General features: G+C 40.1%; 2 protein-coding genes across 3 annotated transcripts in view; one reads left to right on the forward strand and one right to left on the reverse strand.

The window, feature by feature from the left end:
- AFF4 (AF4/FMR2 family, member 4) overlaps window positions 1–14,441 on the forward strand; it is a 71,964-nt gene extending 57,523 nt beyond the window's left edge. The window contains exons 13-20 of the mRNA XM_011969303.1: window positions 683–777; window positions 1,706–1,769; window positions 1,886–2,022; window positions 2,276–2,347; window positions 3,458–3,551; window positions 4,728–4,771; window positions 6,341–6,561; window positions 8,678–14,441. Coding sequence (XP_011824693.1) covers window positions 683–777; window positions 1,706–1,769; window positions 1,886–2,022; window positions 2,276–2,347; window positions 3,458–3,551; window positions 4,728–4,771; window positions 6,341–6,561; window positions 8,678–8,805 — 855 coding nt within the window. The 3' untranslated portion in view covers window positions 8,806–14,441. The remainder of the gene's footprint in view (window positions 1–682; window positions 778–1,705; window positions 1,770–1,885; window positions 2,023–2,275; window positions 2,348–3,457; window positions 3,552–4,727; window positions 4,772–6,340; window positions 6,562–8,677) is intronic.
- Window positions 14,442–15,123: 682 nt separating this feature from the next.
- Window positions 15,124–16,140, reverse strand: LEAP2 (liver expressed antimicrobial peptide 2). Of its 2 annotated transcripts, XM_011969247.1 has the most exons (3): window positions 16,061–16,140; window positions 15,729–15,868; window positions 15,135–15,412 (listed from the first exon to the last, which is right to left on the reverse strand). In XM_011969247.1, exons 1-3 carry the CDS (start codon window positions 16,115–16,117, stop codon window positions 15,376–15,378), a joined length of 234 nt encoding a protein of 77 aa, XP_011824637.1. In that variant the 5' UTR covers window positions 16,118–16,140; the 3' UTR covers window positions 15,135–15,375. The 2 variants fall into 2 exon arrangements, with proteins under 2 accessions (XP_011824636.1, XP_011824637.1); XM_011969246.1 differs by having other exon boundaries at window positions 15,124–15,868; window positions 16,061–16,134.
- Between the last annotated feature and the right edge of the window lie 5,567 nt (window positions 16,141–21,707).

Below are 21,707 nucleotides of genomic sequence, written 5' to 3' on the forward strand. Positions count from 1 at the left end.
AGATCAACCTGGGCAACATAGCAAGACTTCATCTCTTAAAATAAAAAAAAGACATGTGGATGAGAGGCAGAGTAAAGTTTAAGAAAGTAACTTGGCTTTTGAAGTCTGGCAATTCTGAATTTAAAACTCAAATTCCAGGAATGCCACTTAAAACCTGTTTGAACTTAGGCAAGTTACTCAACCTCCTTGAGACTGCTTTTTCATTTTATCTTAATAGCAGTACTTATTTCATAGGTTTGTTAAAGGATTAACAATAATGCTAAGTACTTAGTTAACTTAGTGCCTGCTAAGTTGTAAGCACATAGTAGACATTAGATGCTGTTAATATTATTGCTGTTTTCATTGACCAGTAACTACCAATAAATTTGCTGTAAGTAGTGCTGCCATTTTCATACTAGGCTTTTGTCTTCCTTATGTTTTAATAACTGCCTTGGCCAGTGCTTGGCATGTAGTAGACCCTTATATAAATATTAGAATGAATATTTCAGTTATATAAAATGGACCCATTGTTTTTTTTTTTTTAATTTACATTATGAAGTTTATAAAAGTTTTGTAACAAGGAAATTCATTATGAAAGGCAATGAAATTTCGTTTCCTTTTTACCAGTGGCTGAAGAAATGCTATTAGTTTCATTTTTAATCTCCTTACAGTTTTCATTGTAGTTATATATTTTTTTGGTCAGGAAAAGGCTCCAAGTAGCTCCTCTAATTGTCCTCCATCTGCACCAACTCTTGATTCTTCTAAGCCTCGGAGAACAAAGCTTGTCTTTGATGACAGGTGAGATAATATGATTTTTTGTATGTGTATTTAAGAAATGATTCCAGTCAGCATGTAAGAAACTCATTTTAATTTCTATCATCGGCCGGGCGCGGTGGCTCACACTTGTAATCCCAGCACTTTGGGAGGCCCAGGCAGGCGGATCACGAGGTCAGGAGTTTGAGACCAGCCTGACCAACATGGAGAAACCCTGTCTGTACTAAAAATACAAAAATTAGCTGGGTGTGGTGGTGCGCCCCTGTAATCGCAGCTATTCAGGAGGCTGAGGCAGGAGAATTGTTTGAACCTGGGAGGCAGAGGTTGCAGTGAGCCGAGATCGCGCCACTGCACTCCTGCCTGGGCGACAGAGTGAGACTCCGTCTCAAAAAAAAAAATAAATAAATAAATCTATCATTGATCAGAAGGATGTATACTTATGTATGATCTGCAGAATATTCAGGTTTCAATTTGAACAGTACCCACTAGTCCAAGTACTGTTCCTTTAGCTTAACTCCATGACTCCCATGGGGGATGTGAATGATCTGCCTTCCAGTAGAAGAATCTTACTACTGCTGACATCACTGTTAAAATGGAGGGTTTCTTAGATGAGGAAGAGCAATATTGTTTTTTCCTCTATTTTAATAAAAAGGTTATTTCTCCTACTCTCATTTTATTTATGCTTAATCTCTCAGTCAACTTGAGTAACTTAGTATTTGATACCAGGGAGCTTGATTTCTATTTTCCTAATTAGATTTGCCATGAGTTGGTCAAAACAACTTACGCTTTTAACCTGATACAAACATTTGTCAGAAAATATTGAAACAAATACTTAGTAATAGCTCATTTTCTTTGTTTGAGGACATAAAAACTGAGGGATACTAGATACTGAAATGAACTCGTATTATGAAAATATTTACTATTCTATTTATGATGAAAATTTACCTTGCAGAAATTATTCAGCAGACCATTATTTACAAGAAGCAAAAAAGCTAAAGCACAATGCAGATGCATTGGTATGTAAATATTCTCCTTACACTTATATATTTAATCAAATTAACTTAAGTAATCTTTTGATGTTTGTAGCCATAGTAGATCACTACTCATTACTTGCATTCTCTCCTTTCTTCAGTCTGATAGGTTTGAGAAAGCTGTATACTATCTTGATGCTGTGGTATCTTTCATTGAATGTGGGAATGCATTAGAGAAAAATGCTCAGGAATCCAAATCCCCATTCCCTATGTATTCAGAGACAGTGGATCTCATCAAGTAAGTGGAAAAACTTGGCAGATCATTGGCAATAACATTGTTTCTCTGGTCCATCTAGGAAGGGGCTGATACATAGTAAACGGAAGAGGGTGTATAATCCTTTAATGTCCTTAGATAAAGGAGAAGTAGATACTTCAATGAGTATTTTTGCTTTTATTTAGGTTTGAAATTCTAATGTTTTAAGGACAAGTGAAATCATAAGATCAAGGTGAAGTATTCTGTTTGTCATTTGTTTGTTATTGTAACTCAACAGATACACTATGAAGCTAAAGAATTACTTGGCACCAGATGCTACAGCTGCAGATAAACGACTCACAGTACTTTGGTGAGTTTTCTGTGTTCTAGCCTCTGCTAGATGACAGGAAGTTCTATAATAAATAGTGCTGTGTGTGCTCTTCTGAATGTTTTCCTTGAATCAGCCTTCCATAATCGTGTCTTAAATCTGTTCTTGACGGGTCAAGCAGGAAGTAACTCAGAATTCCTACTGAAAAGTTTGAGTTGTCAGTCGCTGATCCATTTCCTTCTTGATGAAAGCCTTGGCTTTGTGGGACTGATGGTAGAAACGTCCATGGTCTTGAATAATCACTTTTCCACACTCTTCTTTTGGTACCCTCTCTCTCCATTCACCCATGCTTTTCCTTAGGGAGCAGGCATCTAGTTTGCTCAGAATAAAGGATGTGACTTGTTTGCTTCATCCCAGTGAGATATTATCAGTTCGATTGTTATAGGTCTTTACCTGGCACTGTATTTAACACTGGGAATGCAGCTAAGAAGAAAACTAACACAGCCCTGTTCATCATGGAGTATAGTCTAGTGTGAGAAGACAGAAATCAAACAAATCATCATACAGGTCCATATGAATTAAGTGTTTTGAAAGAAAAGTATATGTAACTGTAACAGTAGAGGGTAGGGAGACCTACTCTATTTAGAGGGAACAACATGTACAAGGGCTGGATGGTGGAAAGGAATGGGAAACTTTCAAGGAACTAAAAGAAGACCAGCGAGAATTGGGTGTGACTGGAGAGATAGGCAGGGATGATCCTGCAGGGTCTTTGTAAGCTATGTTTTGGTTTGTAATATTTGTAGTTGAGTTTCTTAGTTTTTGTTTTTTAATTTTAGATTATTTACACTTTGGTTTGGAAATTCTACCCCTTCGTAATTTTTAAAACTTCATGACACGTTGGTGTCCTATGGATAAGGTTTGGATTTTGGAATGTCAGCAAATAATGAGAGGCTAGTCCTAGGCTTCTTAGCCATCTTCCCCTCTGTAGGACGTGTACCACAATAAGAACACATCTGTTGGTTTTGCCTAAGGGTTAATGTTGTGGCCTATGCCATGGTCACATGAGCCAGTCTCCTGCACAATGCAAAGACTGTGCAGATCTGGCCACAGTTTGCTGTCCTGGTAAATAAGCTGCCCTTTTCCATTGGCTAGCCTGCGATGCGAGTCTTTGCTGTACCTGAGGCTTTTCAAACTGAAGAAAGAAAATGCTTTGAAGTACTCAAAGACACTGACAGAGCACCTGAAGGTAAGCATACAGAAGCACAAGGTCCATTTCCTAGGAGACAAAATTTGCAGTCTCCCATCCCCACCCCAGAACTGCCCTCATGATTATGCAAACACATCAGGGGAGGAGCTACTGTTTGGGACCTTTCAAATAAGTTGGAGGTTTCTTCAAGTTTTTTAATGTACGTGTATCTGATGGTAGAACTCTGGTAGCCATGTGCAGTGGCTGTATTTACTTTTTAAATGATAATTTGTTTTCGGCCAGGTGAGGTGGCTCACACCTGTAATCCTAGCACTTTGGGAGGCCGAGGCAGGTAGATCACAAGGTCAAGAGATCGAGACCATCCTGGCCAACATGGTGAAACCCCATCTCTACTAAATATATAAAAATTAGCCGGGCGTGGTGCCACACGCCTGTAGTCCCAGCTACTTGGGAGGCTGAGGCAGGAGAACTGCTTGAACCCCGGAGGCGGAGGCGGCAGTGAGCCAAGATCAGGCCACTGCACTCCAGCCTGGTGACAGAGAGAGACTCTGTCTCAAAAAAAAAAAAAATCTTTTGTTTTCATGCCATCCTTTTCCGACTACTATCTTAGTTGCCTAAAAGGTTTTCCTGTGTTTCTTCAGGCCAGCGCCACATAAATCCTGCTAAAATCTGCCTCTGATTATGACTTGGAACCCTTCAGTAGTTCCCTGCTAGGTCAAGTTTAAACTCCCTACCCTGGCCCCAAGGGCTCTCTCTCTTGTTTCTTGTCTAAACCTCTGCTTTAGGCAAACTGCATGGGGCCACATACATTGTCTTTTCTGCAGCCTTTGTGCGTAGTATGATTCATCTCTCCCCTCTCTCCACCCACCCACCCACCCCCTTTTTTAAGAGAGAGTTTTTTAAAAAAAAAATGATCATGGCTCACTGCAGCTACTCTCAGGTAGCTGGGAGTAGCTGGGACTTATCCCCCTTCCCTTTATCCATGTGTTACTCATTCTTTCCTTGCCTTTTCTGTGAAGTCTTCCAGAACACCCCAGCTCTCACCTAATAATTTCTTTCTGTTGTACTTTTACACACACACACACACGTTTTGGTGTCTTAAATATTTAAAGCTGCTTGCGATCAGCTCTGACCCAGTGCTTTTAAATATATTTAGAACTTTATAAAGTAGTGGTGGTTTTTGTTGTTGTTAAGTACATTTTATTTTTTCCACAGAATTCTTATAATAATTCTCAAGCACCATCGCCTGGCTTGGGAAGGTAGGTAAAATTTTATTATGTAAAATATTATTTGTGACAATAAAAGTAAAATGAGTATGGTCCAATTTCCAAAAATGGAAAGATGACTACTTGTTAAATAAGTAAAACAGTCTCTGATAAAATATTTTTAGAAGTTATAATTTTTTCTCTATTTTTTATGAATTGAAAATATAAGTGAACATAATCATAAAGATTATAGATATGAGACATTTCACCTGTTAAGAAATCTGAGTTTTTACTAGCACTCAACCCTTTTCACAGTTTGATTTCCATAGTTACTTGGACTTATCACAGCAGGCTTATCTTTAGTCAAATCTTGGCACTGCCAGAATTTAGTAACAGTGACATGATTGTGATTTCTCCTCCATCTCCATGTCACTCTCATCCCACTGATCTCCCAAAGGATGAAAAACACCATGGAACCTTTTTAATTTTATCTGTTCAGTTATTATGTTTATAAGAATTGATGTTCTTTGTCCTGCATGTATTTTTTTACATAAGTTTATAATGTTAAAAGTGCAGATAAAAATACAAACAAGCTGGGCGTGGTGGCTCACGCCTGTAATCCCAGCACTTTGAGAGGCCGAGGTGGGCAGATCACAAGGTCAGGAGTTAAAGACCAGCCTGGCCAACATGGTGAAACCCCATCTGTACTAAAAAATACAAAAATTAGCCGGGTGTGGTGTTGTGCACACCTGTAATCCTAGCTACTCCGGAGGCTGAGGCAGGTGAATCATTGGAACCAGGGAGGTGGAGGTTGCACTAAGTCGAGATCGTGCCACTGCACTCCAGCTTGGGTGACAGAGCAAGAGTGTCTCCCCCACCCAAAAAAAAAAAAAAAAAATATATATATATATATATATGCACACACACATATACACATACACACACACAAACACACAAATTTATTTTTCTTCCAACTTTTGATTTTTCCTTTCTTTTAGTGTGTGATCACAGTCTTGAACATTTCACAAATTTTAGAACTCCTGAAATGAACCTGCCAGATTTCAACATACATGTTTTCTAAGACATGTTTAATTGGCAGGAAGCTTGGGGTGATTACAGTTGCTTGAGAGAGCTGTACCTCTGTCAGCTCTGAGTAATTTGGTTAAACTAGGAAAGTGTCAGAAATTATGGAGTTCAATAAAAGATGTTCCCATCTTCTACCACAGTTTTTTAGGTTAAATGTGAATTCCACCAAACTTTCTACAAAACAGTATGAAAAGTATGTAATTATATGCCTGAATAGATGGAAAGTGTTGAGCAGAGAGTGAGGGGATCTGGCTTTTAAGTCTTTGAACTGTCACTAACAAGGTGCATGACTTCTTCAGTTATTGTCCATCTCTTGTTTTGTTGTCATTCATTAAAGGGTATAAATTCTAAGATAATAAGGTTATGAATTACAAGATTATAGTACTTATTTAGAAGAAATTGTAGTTGTCTGCAAACCCATCTAGTTTAAGAGAATCTTTACATTTTAAATGCTTTCATGAAGAAAGAGCTAGTAGTACTTGATTTTATAATGCTCACCATGTCCATATGAACAAGCTTCCTATTTCTGTTGTGTAGCAAAGCTGTGGGGATGCCTTCCCCTGTTTCTCCAAAGCTGTCACCAGGCAATTCAGGAAATTATTCATCTGGGGCCAGTAGTGCTTCTGCAAGTGGCTCTTCAGTGACCATTCCACAGAAGATCCACCAGATGGCAGCCAGCTATGTTCAGGTCACGTCCAACTTCCTCTATGCCACCGAAATTTGGGACCAAGCTGAACAGCTTTCCAAAGAGCAAAAAGGTAGGTAGGTTTCTGGATAAACTTCAAGGGATGGAATTGTTAGAAGGAACTTTTATAATTTAGTTAAGTATTTAGTCTATATTTAGTTTTATTATTTACTTTAGAGTTAATGATAATCTTTGTTAATAGTCTTCATTGCTTAGCAGTTACACTAAATGAAACTGAATTTGGTCAAAAGATACCTCTCGTGATTCTGGTGACAAAACTAAACTGAAAATAGTTCTTGGTCTAAGATGAATGTGCCTCTATTCTGGCACATTAAATGTAGCTCATACCATAAAAGTAATAAAATATATGTTCTACCCTAGGATGATTAATAGTAAATTTGGCAATAGGCATAGGATTACATCCAAACATCTGTACATCTGAGAAGGTTAATGTATAAGAAAGCATGTTCATACTGGATTTTTAGGTGTATTGGAAGAAACCTATGAAATAAAGGAGACTAGGAAATGAATAGAAATTTTTTTTTTTTTTTAATGAGATGGAGTTTCACTCTTGTTGCCCAGGCTGGAGAGCAGTGGCACAATCTCGACTCAGTGCCACCTTCTGGTTTCTAGCCTCTTGAGTAGCTGGGATTACAGGTGCCCACCACCACGCACAGCTAACTTTTGAATTTTTAGTAGAGATGGGGTTTCACCATGTGGACCAGGCTGGTCTCGAACTGCTGACCTCGTGATCTGCCCACCTTGGCCTTCCAAAGTGCTGGGATTACAGGTGTGAGCCACTGCATCCAGCCAGAATTCTTAACATTCTTTAAAATTAGGTTGTTTGAGGCTTTGCCCCTTAAAAGTTTATTATTTCCCAAACCAAAGACATTGAGAATTATAAAGTATTTGAAGACCTTAGTGGAAAGTACTGTATAACCACCATTTTGTTTAGTAGATGTTATTAGCAAATATGTGCATGCAGCTTCTCTTCGTTTGCAGAGAAACACTACATTAGCCAATCAAGTGTCATTTTGTCACAGAGTATATTTAAATACAGTATGAACAGGTAATCAGATGAAAATAAAAGATTCCTATCCCTAAAGAGAGGTTATGGTGAGAGAAAGGTAAAAGTGGAATCCCAACTTTTTTTTTTTTTTTTTTGGAGACAGGGTTTTACTGTCACCCAGGCTGTGGCACAGTCACAGCTCACTGCAGCCTCTACCTCTTGGGCTCAGGTGATCCTCCTGCCTCAGCCTCCTGAGTAGCTGGGACTACAGATGCGTGCCACCACACCCAGCTAATTTTTCTACTTTTTGTAGAGATAAGGTCTTATTACGTTGCTCAGGCTAGGAATCCCAACATTCACCATAAAGCTGTATTTATAAAAACATAATTTGTGGCTGGGCATGGTGGCTCACACCTTGTAATCCCAGCACTTTGGGAAGCCAAGGCGAGTGGATCACCAAAGGTCAGGATTTCAAGACCAGCCTGGCCAACATGGTGAAACCCCGTCTCTACTTTAAAAAAAAAAAAAAAAAAACACACAAAAAGAAAACCTTTTTTGTATTTTGTATTTGGCAGAGGCGGGAGAATCGCTTGAACCCAGGAGACTGGGGTTGCAGTGAGCCAAGATCACACCACTGCACTCCAGCCTGGGCGACAGGGAGACTCTGTCTAAAAATAAATGAAAATAAAAACATGAGATTTAGTTATCAGTTGGTTCATGGCATATGATTGTAGCTGAAAGTTTGATGTAATCGTAAGTATCTAACCTCACAGAGGCTGTTACAGGAAACCCGCAAAAAACATCCTCCTTTTTGTATCACTTGCTTCTTATACAAAAGCACAAAATGTTTTGAGTAATCAGTAGCACATTATGGCACTAAGTCTTCATTTTAATAATATTTACTACATAATAGCAATTTATCATTTCCATTCATGGAATCCTGCTTATACATAACACTTAATTTCTGACCATACATTCTGTTTAAAATGTTGCATGACTTAGGGAACAAATATAACTTGAGAGACTGTGGAATGATTTGCTCTAAAACATAGACAGTAAGCATTTTAGTGTAGGAGGAGGTATTTTTTTGAGTTTATGAATGCTGTTTTATAATCTCATAATTTTAAAGCAGTGATTCAAAAGAGTATATATCATTTAATGAATATTTTTGGTTTTCTAGAATTCTTTGCTGAACTGGATAAAGTAATGGGCCCTCTCATCTTTAATGCAAGCATCATGACAGATCTAGTTCGTTATACCCGGCAGGGACTGCACTGGCTTCGCCAGGATGCCAAGTTGGTATCTTGAACTGAACACATTCTCGTTGCCTCTGATTTTCTCCACAACACTGTGTCACATCACGAAGGAAAACTGCCATAACATACCACCTAGTCGACACTAAGAATGAGGAATAGTTTTCTCCTCGTTGGTTCATGTGTTGTTGTTTTTGATAACCCAAAGCCATCATGTCAGTTGGCCCCTTTAATATTTCCAATGTGAACAGTTATTTAAATGCTTTTAATTCTGCAGCATATTGATAAGATGGTTTCCATGAGCTATGATAAGATTGAAATTCCAGTTGCAATTCATAACTAATGAATTGAAATTTTATTTATTTTAATTTTTTTAAGTTCCCAGATTGGGGCTAGTTTAAGACTTAGTTATTTCTGCCTATAAATTTACTCTGTTGAATATTTAGCATAAATTTAATGTAGACATTTTTATTTATATACTTCGGGAGCTTTATTACCTAATATCTTTTTGTGGTAGCTGTTCTAAGAGTAAGAATTGGTTCATCTAAAATAAGGACATATTCTTTCTACACCTACTACCTGATCTGATATTTGAAATCTTAACTCCAATTTTATTATTGTGGAATTTACAGTTAGTATTAAGGATATTCTTCTACACATGAAAAAATCACTTAAATATGAGAAAATGGCATTCTACATGTATGTACTATGAAATGTGTCTGATTTGGTATGCATTATTTCAAAAACTGTGAATGTGTGTTAATAACACTACAGCAATCACACGGTGACTATAACTTGCATTTAATGCATTACAAAAGAGGGAGGGCAAACTTTCTAGAAGAAGCATTTTGTGTTGAAGGGTTTCATAAAAGGACAATCCTGAACGTTACGGATTTTATTAAAACCATATGTTATTTTTTGTTGCTAATCATTTGACACTTAATCGAAACAGAATAAGTTACTGTGGAAAAAAGGATGATCCAACTCCTGAGGATTGCTGCCTATGTGTCTTTAATTGATTATCTTTGACGGTTACAGTTATTTTTCAGATTTTTTCCCCCTCATACTGGATTGTGATGCTCTGATATGAGCATGCAGTGACTGATACAGAAACAGGCTGGAGCTTTGGTGTGTGCTTTTGCTATACAACTTACAGTTCTAATGCCTGATGTAGAGATGATGAATTTCTCCTTTTTAAACCTATCTTGTGTTTACTGCTTTTGTATTATGAAGGCCCTCTTCAATGATGTGTGTTTCTGATGGAATCAGAAAATTTCACACTAGAAAAGTGTACCTAACTTGATTCAGTGTGAGCTCTCGGGACAGGGAGGGGAGCCAAGGGTAGAGCTTAAGAAGCTGGCTCTGTAAGAGTTGTATATCAAAGTACCTTTTGCTGCAAGGTGCATATAGAAGTCTAAGGTAAGAAATGTACCCTCTATACTTTATTTTTCATGCCCCTATCATGTTTGGTGTGCCTTAAATCTTACCTTTAAATGAAGACTCTATGGATTGTTTACAATTGAAGTTTTACACTAGGACCAGATCGTCCATACATGATTGGTCTTCTACAATAATAATGTTAAATTCTCTTTCATTTTAAATCTTTCTTTAGGGTCATATAAAGATTAGTTCTTTCAGAAAAGCTATTGCTTTGGTACATGACTTAGTCTAACCAATTGGGTAATGCTGCTTTGAAAAATAGTTTGTCCCTCTCCCCATTCCAGAAATGAATCCATCCAGTCAGAAAAAAAGATTATACTACTATTTGTAGATGATTGCTAAGGCTTGAAATAGGAAAGGGGAACGAAGGCAAAGAAAAGTTTCAAGTCCAGTAGTGCAGTGAATCCTTTGTGTTTGAGTCTTTTTTACACTTATTTCTGAAGTTAGTGAACTTTCATTGTCCTTGTGGCCTCATATTTATAGAGCTTCTTAACTGTTTTGTACTTCAGATTGTTTTTAGATATCATTGAAGATTGAGATGTACAAATTATGTTGAATTTAACCAGTTTCCCTTGGAGAAATTGCCTCTGATATCTTTCTAACTTAACCTTAGTGTGTTCTAGGAACAGTTTTCCATAAGAGGACAACTTCTCAATGATCATGATAGTTATTTAGTAAGAAATAATGGTTGTTAATCAAGTACATGTATGTCTTGTCATTCTCTGATTTCTCTGACTCAGATTCCTTAATTTTCTGTGATGTCTTAGAAATGGAAAGAATATCCTCTGGGCTTTCAGACTTTCAGCAACAACAGCCAATGGGATACCTCTACGTTCTAGTGTGTTCTAGTCTCTTGTATGTCCTGAAAGGCAGCAGGAGCATTTCTGGGGTCACACTGATATTTTGTTAAAGCAGAGTTTCCTGCATGGTTTATGGTGCTGCTCTAATATTTTCTCTTTAAAACTGTGTCAATTTTTGGAGAATGAATTTTTCAACCTTTTCATTGTGGAGGGTTTTTCCTACAAGGTAGTAATGGGCAGTGGATCAAAATCCTATCGTAAATGATTGAATTTTCAATGTCATAGTGTATGGAAATACTACTCCCTTTCCTTCACGTCTGTCTTCTTAGATGTTCTGTCTTTGTCATCATCTGCTCCAGCACATACTTTGGACTCCTTTACAGGTGACCTTCCTCCCTCCCTCCTCAATAGGTGTCCTCAGTGTTTTCTAACCATTTAAAACTGAATTTGACAAGTGGCTAAAAACTTAGTCTGAGACTTGTACTGAATATATGGTTAATTATAGAAACAACAATTTTAACAGTTACTCTGTTGACTGCTCTTTATGACTATACTTGTATGCCAGGAGGCAGCAGCCTATACACCATTAGACTCTTTACAAGCAACCAATGAACCAGTTGCAGTGGATGCAGTCGTCACAGTAGTCTTGCCTGGGCTGGACTGGGCTGGGCTGTGGGGAGCATTCCCCTTCAGGGGAGTTTCCACAGCTCAGCCCAGGCTCCAGTCTGGCTAGAGAGCATCCAGCCCATTCCTTGCCTCAGTGCTACCTTTTTCTGGGCAAGTAGCCAAGAAGTGACTTTATACGCAGTGAGTAATTCAGATAAACTTAACAGCTATAGCTGCCGAAGAGTGGAGAATGTTGACCACCATTGATTTAATTCTCTAGCGTAAAAGCAATGGAGAGCAGTGTGTGCGTGAGCCCACAGTCACCTGTGTTTCTGGAAGCTCTCACAGTGGCGGATTCATAGGCACTTGGGCTGTACTTTGAATGACACACTTGTGGCTTTATTAGATTCACTAGTTTTTAAAAAATTGTTGTTTGTTTCTTTTCATTAAAGGTTTAATCAGATCAGACAGCATCATTTTGTATTTAATGACAGAAACGTTGGTACATTTTTTCATGAATGAACTTGCATTCTGAAGCAAGAGCCTACAAAAGGCACCTGTTATAAATGAAAGTTCTGGCTCTGGAGGCCAGTACTCTGTGGAGTGTCAGAGCAGCCAGTGATTGTTCCAGTCAGTGATGCCTAGTTATATAGAGGAGGGTACACTGTGCACTCTTCTAGGTGTAAGGGTATGCAACTTTGGATCTTAAAATTATGTACACATACACACTTTATATATATGTATGTATGTATGAAAACATGAAATTAGTTTGTCAAAAATGTGTGTGTTTAGTATTTTAGCTTAGTGCAACTATTTCCACATTATTTATTAAATTGATCTAAGACACTTTCTTGTTGACACCTTGAATATTAATGTTCAAGGGTGCAATGTGTATTCCTTTAGATTGTTAAAGCTTAATTACTATGATTTGTAGTAAATTAACTTTTAAAATGTATTTGAGCCCTTCTGTAGTGTCGTAGGGCTCTTACAGGGTGGGAAAGATTTTAATTTTCCAGTTGCTAATTGAACAGTATGGCCTCATTATATACTTTGATTTATAGGAGTTTGTGTCTGGGTCCCAAGAACATCTACTGGGGGTGACTGTTTTAAAAAACCTAAGTAACTTGGGGAGCCAGAGCATTTCACACCCATATAGACAACTATCATACCTGTATATCCCCTAATACATGGAACATAAATTTCATTTCAGCTTTATGCATTAATGTATTGAAGAGGCAGGCTTTTTTCCAGTAATAATACTGCACATCTAAGGTTGCTATTCAGTAAAATTAATAGAAGAGATAATTATTGAATGCCTTGGAATATGTAGCGATAAGAGGCCAAATTTTTCATGTTTGTGAGCACGTCTTTCAGATACTCACCAATGGAGAAATTCACTTTAGACCTCTAGACCCCAAAACCAAGTTAGCAAGTGACAAAAAGTAAATTATTAATAGTTTGTAAAGTGGATGCTGGTCTTATAAAGCTCCTATTCACATGAACCCGATGGTTAATTAGAACTTGCTGTCTCCAGAAAAGGGAATGGAAAGAATAACTATGTATCTTCTTTTCATGTAATTTGGTCACAGAATAAGGTATTCAAGTTAAGTCTAATCCAAGTCTTAGAGATCTTTAAGTATCCTAAAATAGCAGCCCTAAGTAGTCATCATGTAAAGAAGTTGACTTTCAGGAATGTCAGCATTGACCTCCTCCTTGCTGCTATTACTCAGCTAACCATAACTTGCCATTCTTAAAAATAAAAAAGCTCCCACCCAGAAATTCTAGTAATACTCAGTTTTGACCTCTTAACTGCTTCCATGTGGGATTTCTTTTCAGCTTTTAACCATTGGAATTTTCTACCTGGTATGTTCCTCTCTGGAAAATATCAATTTGGAAATGCTGCCTTTCAAATCAATGCCATGATTTTCCATATTGTTGAGTTTGTTGTTGCTGTTCCAGAAGTGTCCCCATTTTACAACTTTATGCACACACCTGGCAAATCGTTAACATGAGCATTCAACAGTGGTGGGGTGGGGGGTGGGGGGCTCACCAACAGAACTGGCCAGCTGACATTGCCTGAAAAGGCACCCTTTGAGGGCCAGTTGTGGGGTTGGTAAGCACAGTTATGAAAATTTCTATCTAGCCTCCGTTTTGAATGGTTTTAAGAAATTTTGTATATGGAGGATGGAAATGCTTATATATTTATTGAAAATCCTTTTATTTGAAATTAAAATTATTTGGTAAATAATTGTTTGATATTTGGGGAGGGTTTTGGAGGGGAGGTAATGTCACTGATAAATTAAAAGCCTGTTGATTTTGCAGAAAGGTACTGTTAGTGACTGATAGGATGCCTTTGTTTTGTACATGAACCAAATCTTTGTTTTACGTTTCTTTTATCCAAAATATTTAGGCATCTGACATTTTCAACCAGAATTTCAATTACATACTGTGATTTTTATTTGTTGCAATACATTAAAATTTCAGAGGTACTTTGGGGCTCAAAAGCTAGGATTTCTAAGTCAGTATGTGCATTTCACATGATAAAGCTGTTAATGGTGAGCAAAGTATTATATACTAACTAGATTTTTCCACATCTGTATAGTATATTATATGTATTTTGTGGTATTGAGAGTATAGAAAGTTTAGAGTGTCAAACATGCGTTTAATGTGTATTTTTAAACAAATTTATGGCAATTAAAATATTTGGAGACAAGGGTATCACATTTCAATTTGTAAAGATCTTTTTAACTTTACTGTGTCATTAAGATGCTTTGTACAATGCCAAACCATAGCTGGAGAAACTAAGTTTAATAAATATCAAATAGATTTTCTGTATTAAAGTTAATGAACACTGTGCTCTTTATATTTCTTCAACTGAGCCCTTTTCATGCAATTCTTGTTTTGTGTCTTAAGGTCCATTACTACTCTTTAAAAGTCTGTTCCTGCCAGCTGAGGTTTCATTTTCTGATTACAGAAATTCTGAACTTGCTGGCCATGGGTCCTTGTGCATATGTCAAAATTCACCTTGTCCCAACATAAATCTCTTTTGGTGCTTTTGGTGGCTTGGGCTTTTATTGCTTTATTAAACTAGATCTTTCTTTCTGTTCTACCTTATGTTCAGGCAGTCATAGACAAACCTGGGTGCTTCATTAGATGGCAAGTGCCAAGCTTGACCTTTTTTTTTTTTTTTTTTTTTTTTGGGAGACAGAGTCTCTCTCTTTCTCACCCAGGCTGGAGTGCAGTGGCATGATCTCGGCTCACTGCAGCCTCCGCCTCCCAGGTTCAAGTGATTCTCCTGCTTCAGCCTCCCAAGCTTGACCACCTTTGACACCTCCCTGAAGAGTTATGGAATGAAGGGATCCACAACTTAAGAACTTGCTGAAGTTGATTACGGAGCTGTTGATTATGTAGCTCTCACCACACTTTCCAGATTGAGAAGTTAACACATTATTGGGCAATGCTGTTTTTTTTAGTATACAAAGTGAATCCTTCTTTCCCTCAAAAGCTTGAATTCCAAACTGCTAAAATTTCAATTTGAGACATTTAATAGTATCCATAGAAAAATAAACTCTAAATTGACAAGTTTAGTTATACTTATCCATATATCAACATTCTAAGAAGAAATGGAGACCAATTTAAAGCATACATCTGCCTTTAAATATTAAAAATACAAGATTGCTTCACTTGTGTGTCTCCAGCCAAAATGCAGCTAATCAATATTCCATAGAACGGAGCATTGTCAGAGGTGACTGCTGTCCTTTCTTCCCCTGGTATGTACATCATTCCTGGGCCACACTTAAGGAACAGCGTCTTTTTCTAGGGGAAAAGAAAGGGTAGTTTAAGACTGGGTCTAGGAATGACCAGGGCCACCTATGCTGCATTTCCTTCCTCTTCACTTGATCTATCCAGTTCAGGAAAGACTGAAGAATGGAAAGGCACCACTCTTTCATGGTACCCACATGGAGCTGTTCTTGGCTCCTAACGCCTAATGGATTTTCCATGGAGCTCCCAGTCTCAGCCTAGAACTCCTCCATCCCAGCTTTATTCTTAGGTTCATGTGTCCCCTCGTCACTCCTCTGCCCAGCTTTCCAGGGCTCTCTGGCCCAACCCTACTCCCAGGTTCGTGGAGTACCTGCATAGCCTTGTGATACACTCAGAATCATCCCGGCAGGAGGCTCCAATGGGCCTGAGGGAAACCCCTCTCCAAAATGGGGTCATCCTCCGTGGCCTTCTCTTTGCTGAACTCACTTCTGGTATTGGGGAGCCATCTATCTGTAGGGCAAAGACATTCAGATATGGAAGTGTTGACACCCTGCTGCACACCTTGGAAGAATGATCATTCACCAGATGCTGTAGACTCAGAACAGAGGAACCATTCCTCAGGACTGAGTCTAGCTTTCAAGTTCCACCACCACTATCATCTCCACACTCCACACATACACATATGTATCCTTCCCTCCTTACCTGGCCCAACAGCAAGAGGAAGATCATGAGGACTGCACAAAGTTTGAGGTGCCACATCTTGACAGAGGGAGGATGTTGGAGCCTGAAAGCCAGGGACAGTTCCTACTTCCTTTTATAGACTGACATCGACTCTTGCATTGTTACCAGGTGAGATGGGGGCAAAGTTTGTGTTTGTAATCAGAATCAATTTAATAAGTTAATATCTACCAGAGGAATGTGCTCAAGGGCCGCCTCTCAGGCACGTTGTATTTACTGATCCCTCATCTGGACTTTGAGTGATTGTGTTGCTGGCATGGACCCTTTTGCCCATTTTACCAAAAGTCAGCACTGCCCTTCCTTCCCTTTAAAAGCCACGTGAAACCATTGAGGGAGGTCAAGCAACTAGCCACATTGCTATTCCAAAATAGCTCAGTGAGATCACTCCCATAGAATTCCAATAATGAAGTCTTCAGAAATAATGTTGACCCCGTTGGGCCTTGTCTAGGAAAGCAGCACTGATCTATTGTGTACAGGCAATTGGATAAGGCCCTTATCTCCTTTCTGTGGACGGATGCTTCAGCAAGGTCTACAGTTCCCCAGATCCTCCACTTGCTTAGACGGACTATCACCCTAATTTGCAGCAGTTCATCTCACTAGTAAAATGAAGACCCAGCTGTGGAAAGTTCAAAGTCTGGCCACCTGCCCTCTCAGGGGAATGGCTGGATGTGAGACTTACTTGGACCACAGGTGATGAATAATTATAGGTTTCTTTTTGTCTTTAAGCACATGCAGATGAGGAGGTAACAAGATCTCCTAAATCAGAGGGAGAGCTTGTGTAGTGACTGTATTAAGCGCCTTGAATTATGGGCTTTCTTCCCAGTAGTTGAGTGGGGCCTTTCCTTCCGGCAGATTCAGGGCAGCAGGCATAGGGATGAGATATCTCCAAAGCCCAAAGCATCCATCAGTTGAAGTAGGAACTGCTGCAGATTTTTTTTTCTTTTTTCTTTTTTTTTTTTTGAGATGGACTCTTGCACTGTCACCCAGGCTGGAGTGCAGTGATGCGATCTCAGCTCACTGCAAGCTCTGCCTCCCGGATTCACCCCATTCTCCTGCCTCAGCCTCCCGAGTAGCTGGGACTACAGGCGCCCGCCATGACACCTGGCTGATTTTTTGTATTTTTAGTAGAGACGGGCTTTCACCGTTTTAGCCAGGATGGTCCTGATCTCCTGACCTCATGATCCGCCTGCCTCAGCCTCCCAGAGTGCTGGGATTACAGGTGTGAGCCACTGCACCCAGCCCACTGCTGCAGATTTCTAGACCAAGGGAGGACATGTATCTAAACCATGAGTAGTTATGGGTATTAGTGAAATGACATGGGCATTTTAAGTTTGAGGGGAAAGGTGTGAATTCAGAGTAAGGAGATTCATTGAACTTTAGATCTTCCTATGACCTGGGAGGATAATAAGCTTAAGACAAATACAACAAATTCTTTCTGCCAGGCATCACACTGAAAACATGGCTAATACTTCTTCCCAAGGGCCGTCTCATCTTCACACGTTGGGTATTTGGGTAAGAACCTGCTTGTTCCTTTACCCCAGGAAAAAGTGGAGGAGATGCACAACAGCTGAAGGTAGAAAAGGATGGCCACTGACTGGCTTCTTGCCAAGGGAGAAGCAGATGATTTGATGGACCTCAGAACTGGAATTGGGCAGGATGTGACCACAGATCTGACTGTCCTGGTTCTAGTCCTCTCAGAATCATGGAGGGGGATGCCACTGCATGCACTTTAGGAACATTGAGAAGAGACCTATATACCAACTGACCAGTTGAGACTAGTTATCTGCTCCCTCCCTTCACCCCTGAGCTTGGATACTGGATGATCCCAGACGGGGCCTAACTGGGAACTTTTGTTGGGAGGGGAAGTGGCTAAGTGGTGACCTAGTGAGCATTGGGTAAGAACACAAATGTGATTAGATAAGCAAAGGACTGAACAACGTGATGTCCTAGAGCCAGTTGGGTCTGTGGCCTCAGTGCCAGCCTCCCCTTTACCAGTGTAGAGTGACGTGCCAAATGGGATTTGGAAACTGTTCATCCAAAAGATGAATTCTCCACTTCTCCATTTCTGCCTTCCTGTACTTCTAGCAGGATCAAACTAGCCTGTTGTGTTAATTTGTAAAGCCGATAACACAGGGAAAGAAAGCTTGAGGCCCTTGCCCCTTTGTGTGTAGGGGGAAAGGACCATTCATCTTCATGAGTGTGACAACACTGCAGAGGACTTTGGTTCAAGCTTCTATGTTGTATGCCAACCTCTCCCCAAAAGAAAAAATCCATTAGTCACTGTTGAAGGAACCACTGTTGGGGAAGGGGAAAGTATTTTAACATATGTCTACGTGAACTCTAGTTGTTTTAGTTAAGTATGGCACAAAAATCAAACTCAAAGCAACATCCGGGCAGCACTTAGCTGAATTGACAGCATTTGTCCACAGATATCCCATACTTGAGAGACTGGGAAGGCCTGTTCTTGAAATTTAAAAAAAAAAAATTCACGGACTCTACAATCTAAGTATTTTGCTCAGTGAACTACATGCTCCTTATCCAATAGAAAGGCCTAAGTAGCCTTTAACAGTTTCAGCTATAAGAAGATAGAATGCTTGACTGGTAAGCAGTAGCCTGGGGTCTACAGAGTGCAACTGCCCATAGGCCAGCCCTTCCCCTCTTTGGGCTTTAGTCTCCTATTCTGTCACTTTGGGGGTTCAAATGATTAATTTACAAGAAGAAAATGAGACTGAAGCAGATTTGATAGCCGAGAGCTTGGTAACTCTGGATACAACTCTCAGAGATTTTATGCTTCTGAGGCAAATGCTTAGGATGAAATGGGAGAAAGAGGGTATAGCTACATGAGCAGCTGTTTGAAACACATTCCAGGTCGATCACTGGGAGTTGGCAGTAATTGGAAACTTTTTGCTGTCCCTAAGCAGAAGATGCCTAATAAAAGATGAAAGACTCTGAAATGGAAAAACTTTACCAGGTAAAATTTCAACAAAAGGTCAAAGTGTATTTGCTTTTTTGCTAGCTGGAACTGGCATAGACTTTTGGGCCTACCCTAGGCCTGCATTTTGAGGACTGTTTGAAAACTAAAAGAGCGAGGGCATTCCTTTCACCAGACTCTGCAGCCCATAGATTAAAAACGCTTGTGGGGGCAGGAGCATGTGGAGAAAGAAAGGTTAAATGGAGCAAGTGGTTGTGCCAGAGTAGCAGGTAAGGGATCCATACCCAGGATTGGAGGCTCCAGATGGAGCACTGAAGCCCACAGCAGTTGCCCATCCTTAAAAGGCTTTACTCAGGTCCTCCTCTGAGGACTTACGCAAATAGAATGTCCCCTAAAATGATCCCAGATCATGTATAGGAGCACTGAGCGACTAAAACTCACCACATTCCACACACCCACCACCTCAGCACTCCTGCTACACAGGTGAGATCCATTCCTCCAAGCTTAGAGAGGGAAGCCCTTTGATGAGACACAGGCTTAAAGCAGACTAATTTCATCCAAAGCAGAAACTCAACACCTCACAGGGCTTACGGCACAGTCATGTCAGTAGAGCACTCCAGGAATAAAAAGAATAGGCTCAATGCCTAGTTTGGGCTGAGAAAATGGCTTTCAATCTTTTGAGCTGGTCTCTCCAAAGGAGTCAAAGAACCAGGGAGAAATAGTCTAAGTGTAGAACAAGGCGAGCAAGATGGGAGAGGGTGGCCATCTACCCGGCAGCTTGGGGCAAACACCAGAGGCAGAAAGACATTAACGGCCTCTCAAAGCAGTGGTCCTCCCCTGGGCTGTGAACTTTTTGAAGCTATGCACTGTAAGGATGGGTCCACAGTTTTCATCATTCTCAAAGAAGTCTATGACCCAAATACGTTGCAAGACCTGGGAATAAATCTGGACAGAGAAAAATGGGAAAACTGGCCTGTCTTTTGGGGGTGGGGTAGAAGAGTTCCTCAGTTAGTTGCCCTATGTTAAGCCCATACCATCCTGACAGACCTTGTCACTCATTTCACCATCATCACAGCCCAAGAACTTTATAATATTTCCATGTTATGGGTGCGAAGCTTAAGGCTCATGAAGGTAGGTTTCTTCCCTGTATCACATAATGAGGAAGTGACGGGCTAAGAGGACAAGCCCAAGATTGTAAGACTCAGCCTTCTCCCCATATCCTGCCTCACAATGTAGTTCATCTTTTAGGTTTTGTTTTGAAGTCTCGCTCTGTCACCCAGGCTGGAGTGCAGTGGCACAATCTCTGCTCACTGCAACCTCCACCTCCCAGATTCAAGTGATTCTGCCTCAGCCTCCTGAGTAGCTGGGATTATAGGTGTGTGCCACCATGCTGAGTTTATATTTTTAGTAGAGACGGGGTTTCACCATGTTGGCCAGGCTGGTCTCAAACTCCTGACCTCAAGTGATCCACCCACTTCAGCCTCCCAAAGTGCTGGGATTATAGGCATGAGCCACCGCATCCAGCCATGTTTTGAAGTATCTTAACTTTTGATTCTTAACAGGCAATAGCAGTATTTAGGATAATAAAGATACAGTCTGGCCAGGCACGGTGGCTCACGCCTGTAATCCCAACACTTTAGGAGGCCGAGGCAGGTGGATCACGAGGTCAAGAGATCAAGACCATCCTGGCCAACATGGTGAAATGTCATCTCTACTAAAAAAAAAAAAAAAAAAAAATACAAAAATTAGCTGGGTGTGTTGGTGGTGTACGCCTGTAGTGCCAGCTACTTGGGAGGCTAAGGCAGGACAATCACTTGAGCCCGGGAGGCGGAAGTTGCAGTGAGCTGAGATCGCACTACTGTACTCCAGCCTGGTGACAGAGCAAGACTCCATCTCAAAAAAAAAAAAAAACAGTCTGAGTCAGAATCAAAGTTGCTGCTAGCAGGAAGAGTTTCTAAAAACAGATCTCAGATCTCAGATCCCATGTCATGTATGGTACTGACTGAGCTATGACAACTCATCATATTCCACATACCCACTACCACAAGTGAGATCCATGCCCTGAAGCTTAGAGAGAAGCCTAAGAAACTAGAGGCATAAAACTGCCAACCACACCTACCCCCACCATCTGCCGGTGGGCGAAGGGAAAATGGTACCTTTAATACCAAAAAGATAATTTAAAGGCTTTAGATCAGGGGTAAACCTTTTTTCATAAAGGGCCAGAGTAAATATTTGAGGCTTTATGAACCACATACGGTTGAAAACATTGTTGGCTTCCTGGCACAGAAACAGAAAACTGCTGTGGAGGCCAAGAGATCACCTCATCCGTTTTATAGCTGATATCCCTTCAGGCTAAGGCCCGCCTTAGGAGGAAAGGCAGTAGAGCAAGCTTGTCCAACTGCAGTCCTGGCAGCAAGCGGCCCAGGATGGCTTTGAATCCCACCCAACAAAAATTTGTAAACTTTCTTTAAACATTGAGGGTTTTTTTGCAAACTTTTTAAAAGTTTATCAGCTATTGTAGTGTTAGTGTATTTTGCGTGTGGCCCAGGGAAGCCAAAAGATTGGACACCCCTGCAGTAGAGCATAGCTTTAAGAGCATCACTTGAGTGCAAGACTCCACCATTCACTGCTGTATAATTTCTGGCAAATTACTTCATCTCTCTGTGCCTGTTTCCTCAT

Source organism: Mandrillus leucophaeus, unplaced genomic scaffold (assembly GCF_000951045.1).
Source record: "Mandrillus leucophaeus isolate KB7577 unplaced genomic scaffold, Mleu.le_1.0 Scaffold88, whole genome shotgun sequence".
NCBI lineage: Eukaryota > Metazoa > Chordata > Mammalia > Primates > Cercopithecidae > Mandrillus > Mandrillus leucophaeus.

What these genes read in the sequence shown, in the direction of transcription:
- LEAP2 (XM_011969246.1), bottom strand. Translation starts at nt 16,117, where the DNA reads ATGTGGCACCTCAAACTTTGTGCAGTCCTCATGATCTTCCTCTTGCTG. An exon ending in TCCTCTTGCTGTTGGGCCAG is followed by an intron (nt 15,869 to 16,060) that starts GTAAGGAGGGAA and finishes TTTGCCCTACAG; the next exon opens with ATAGATGGCTCCCCAATACC.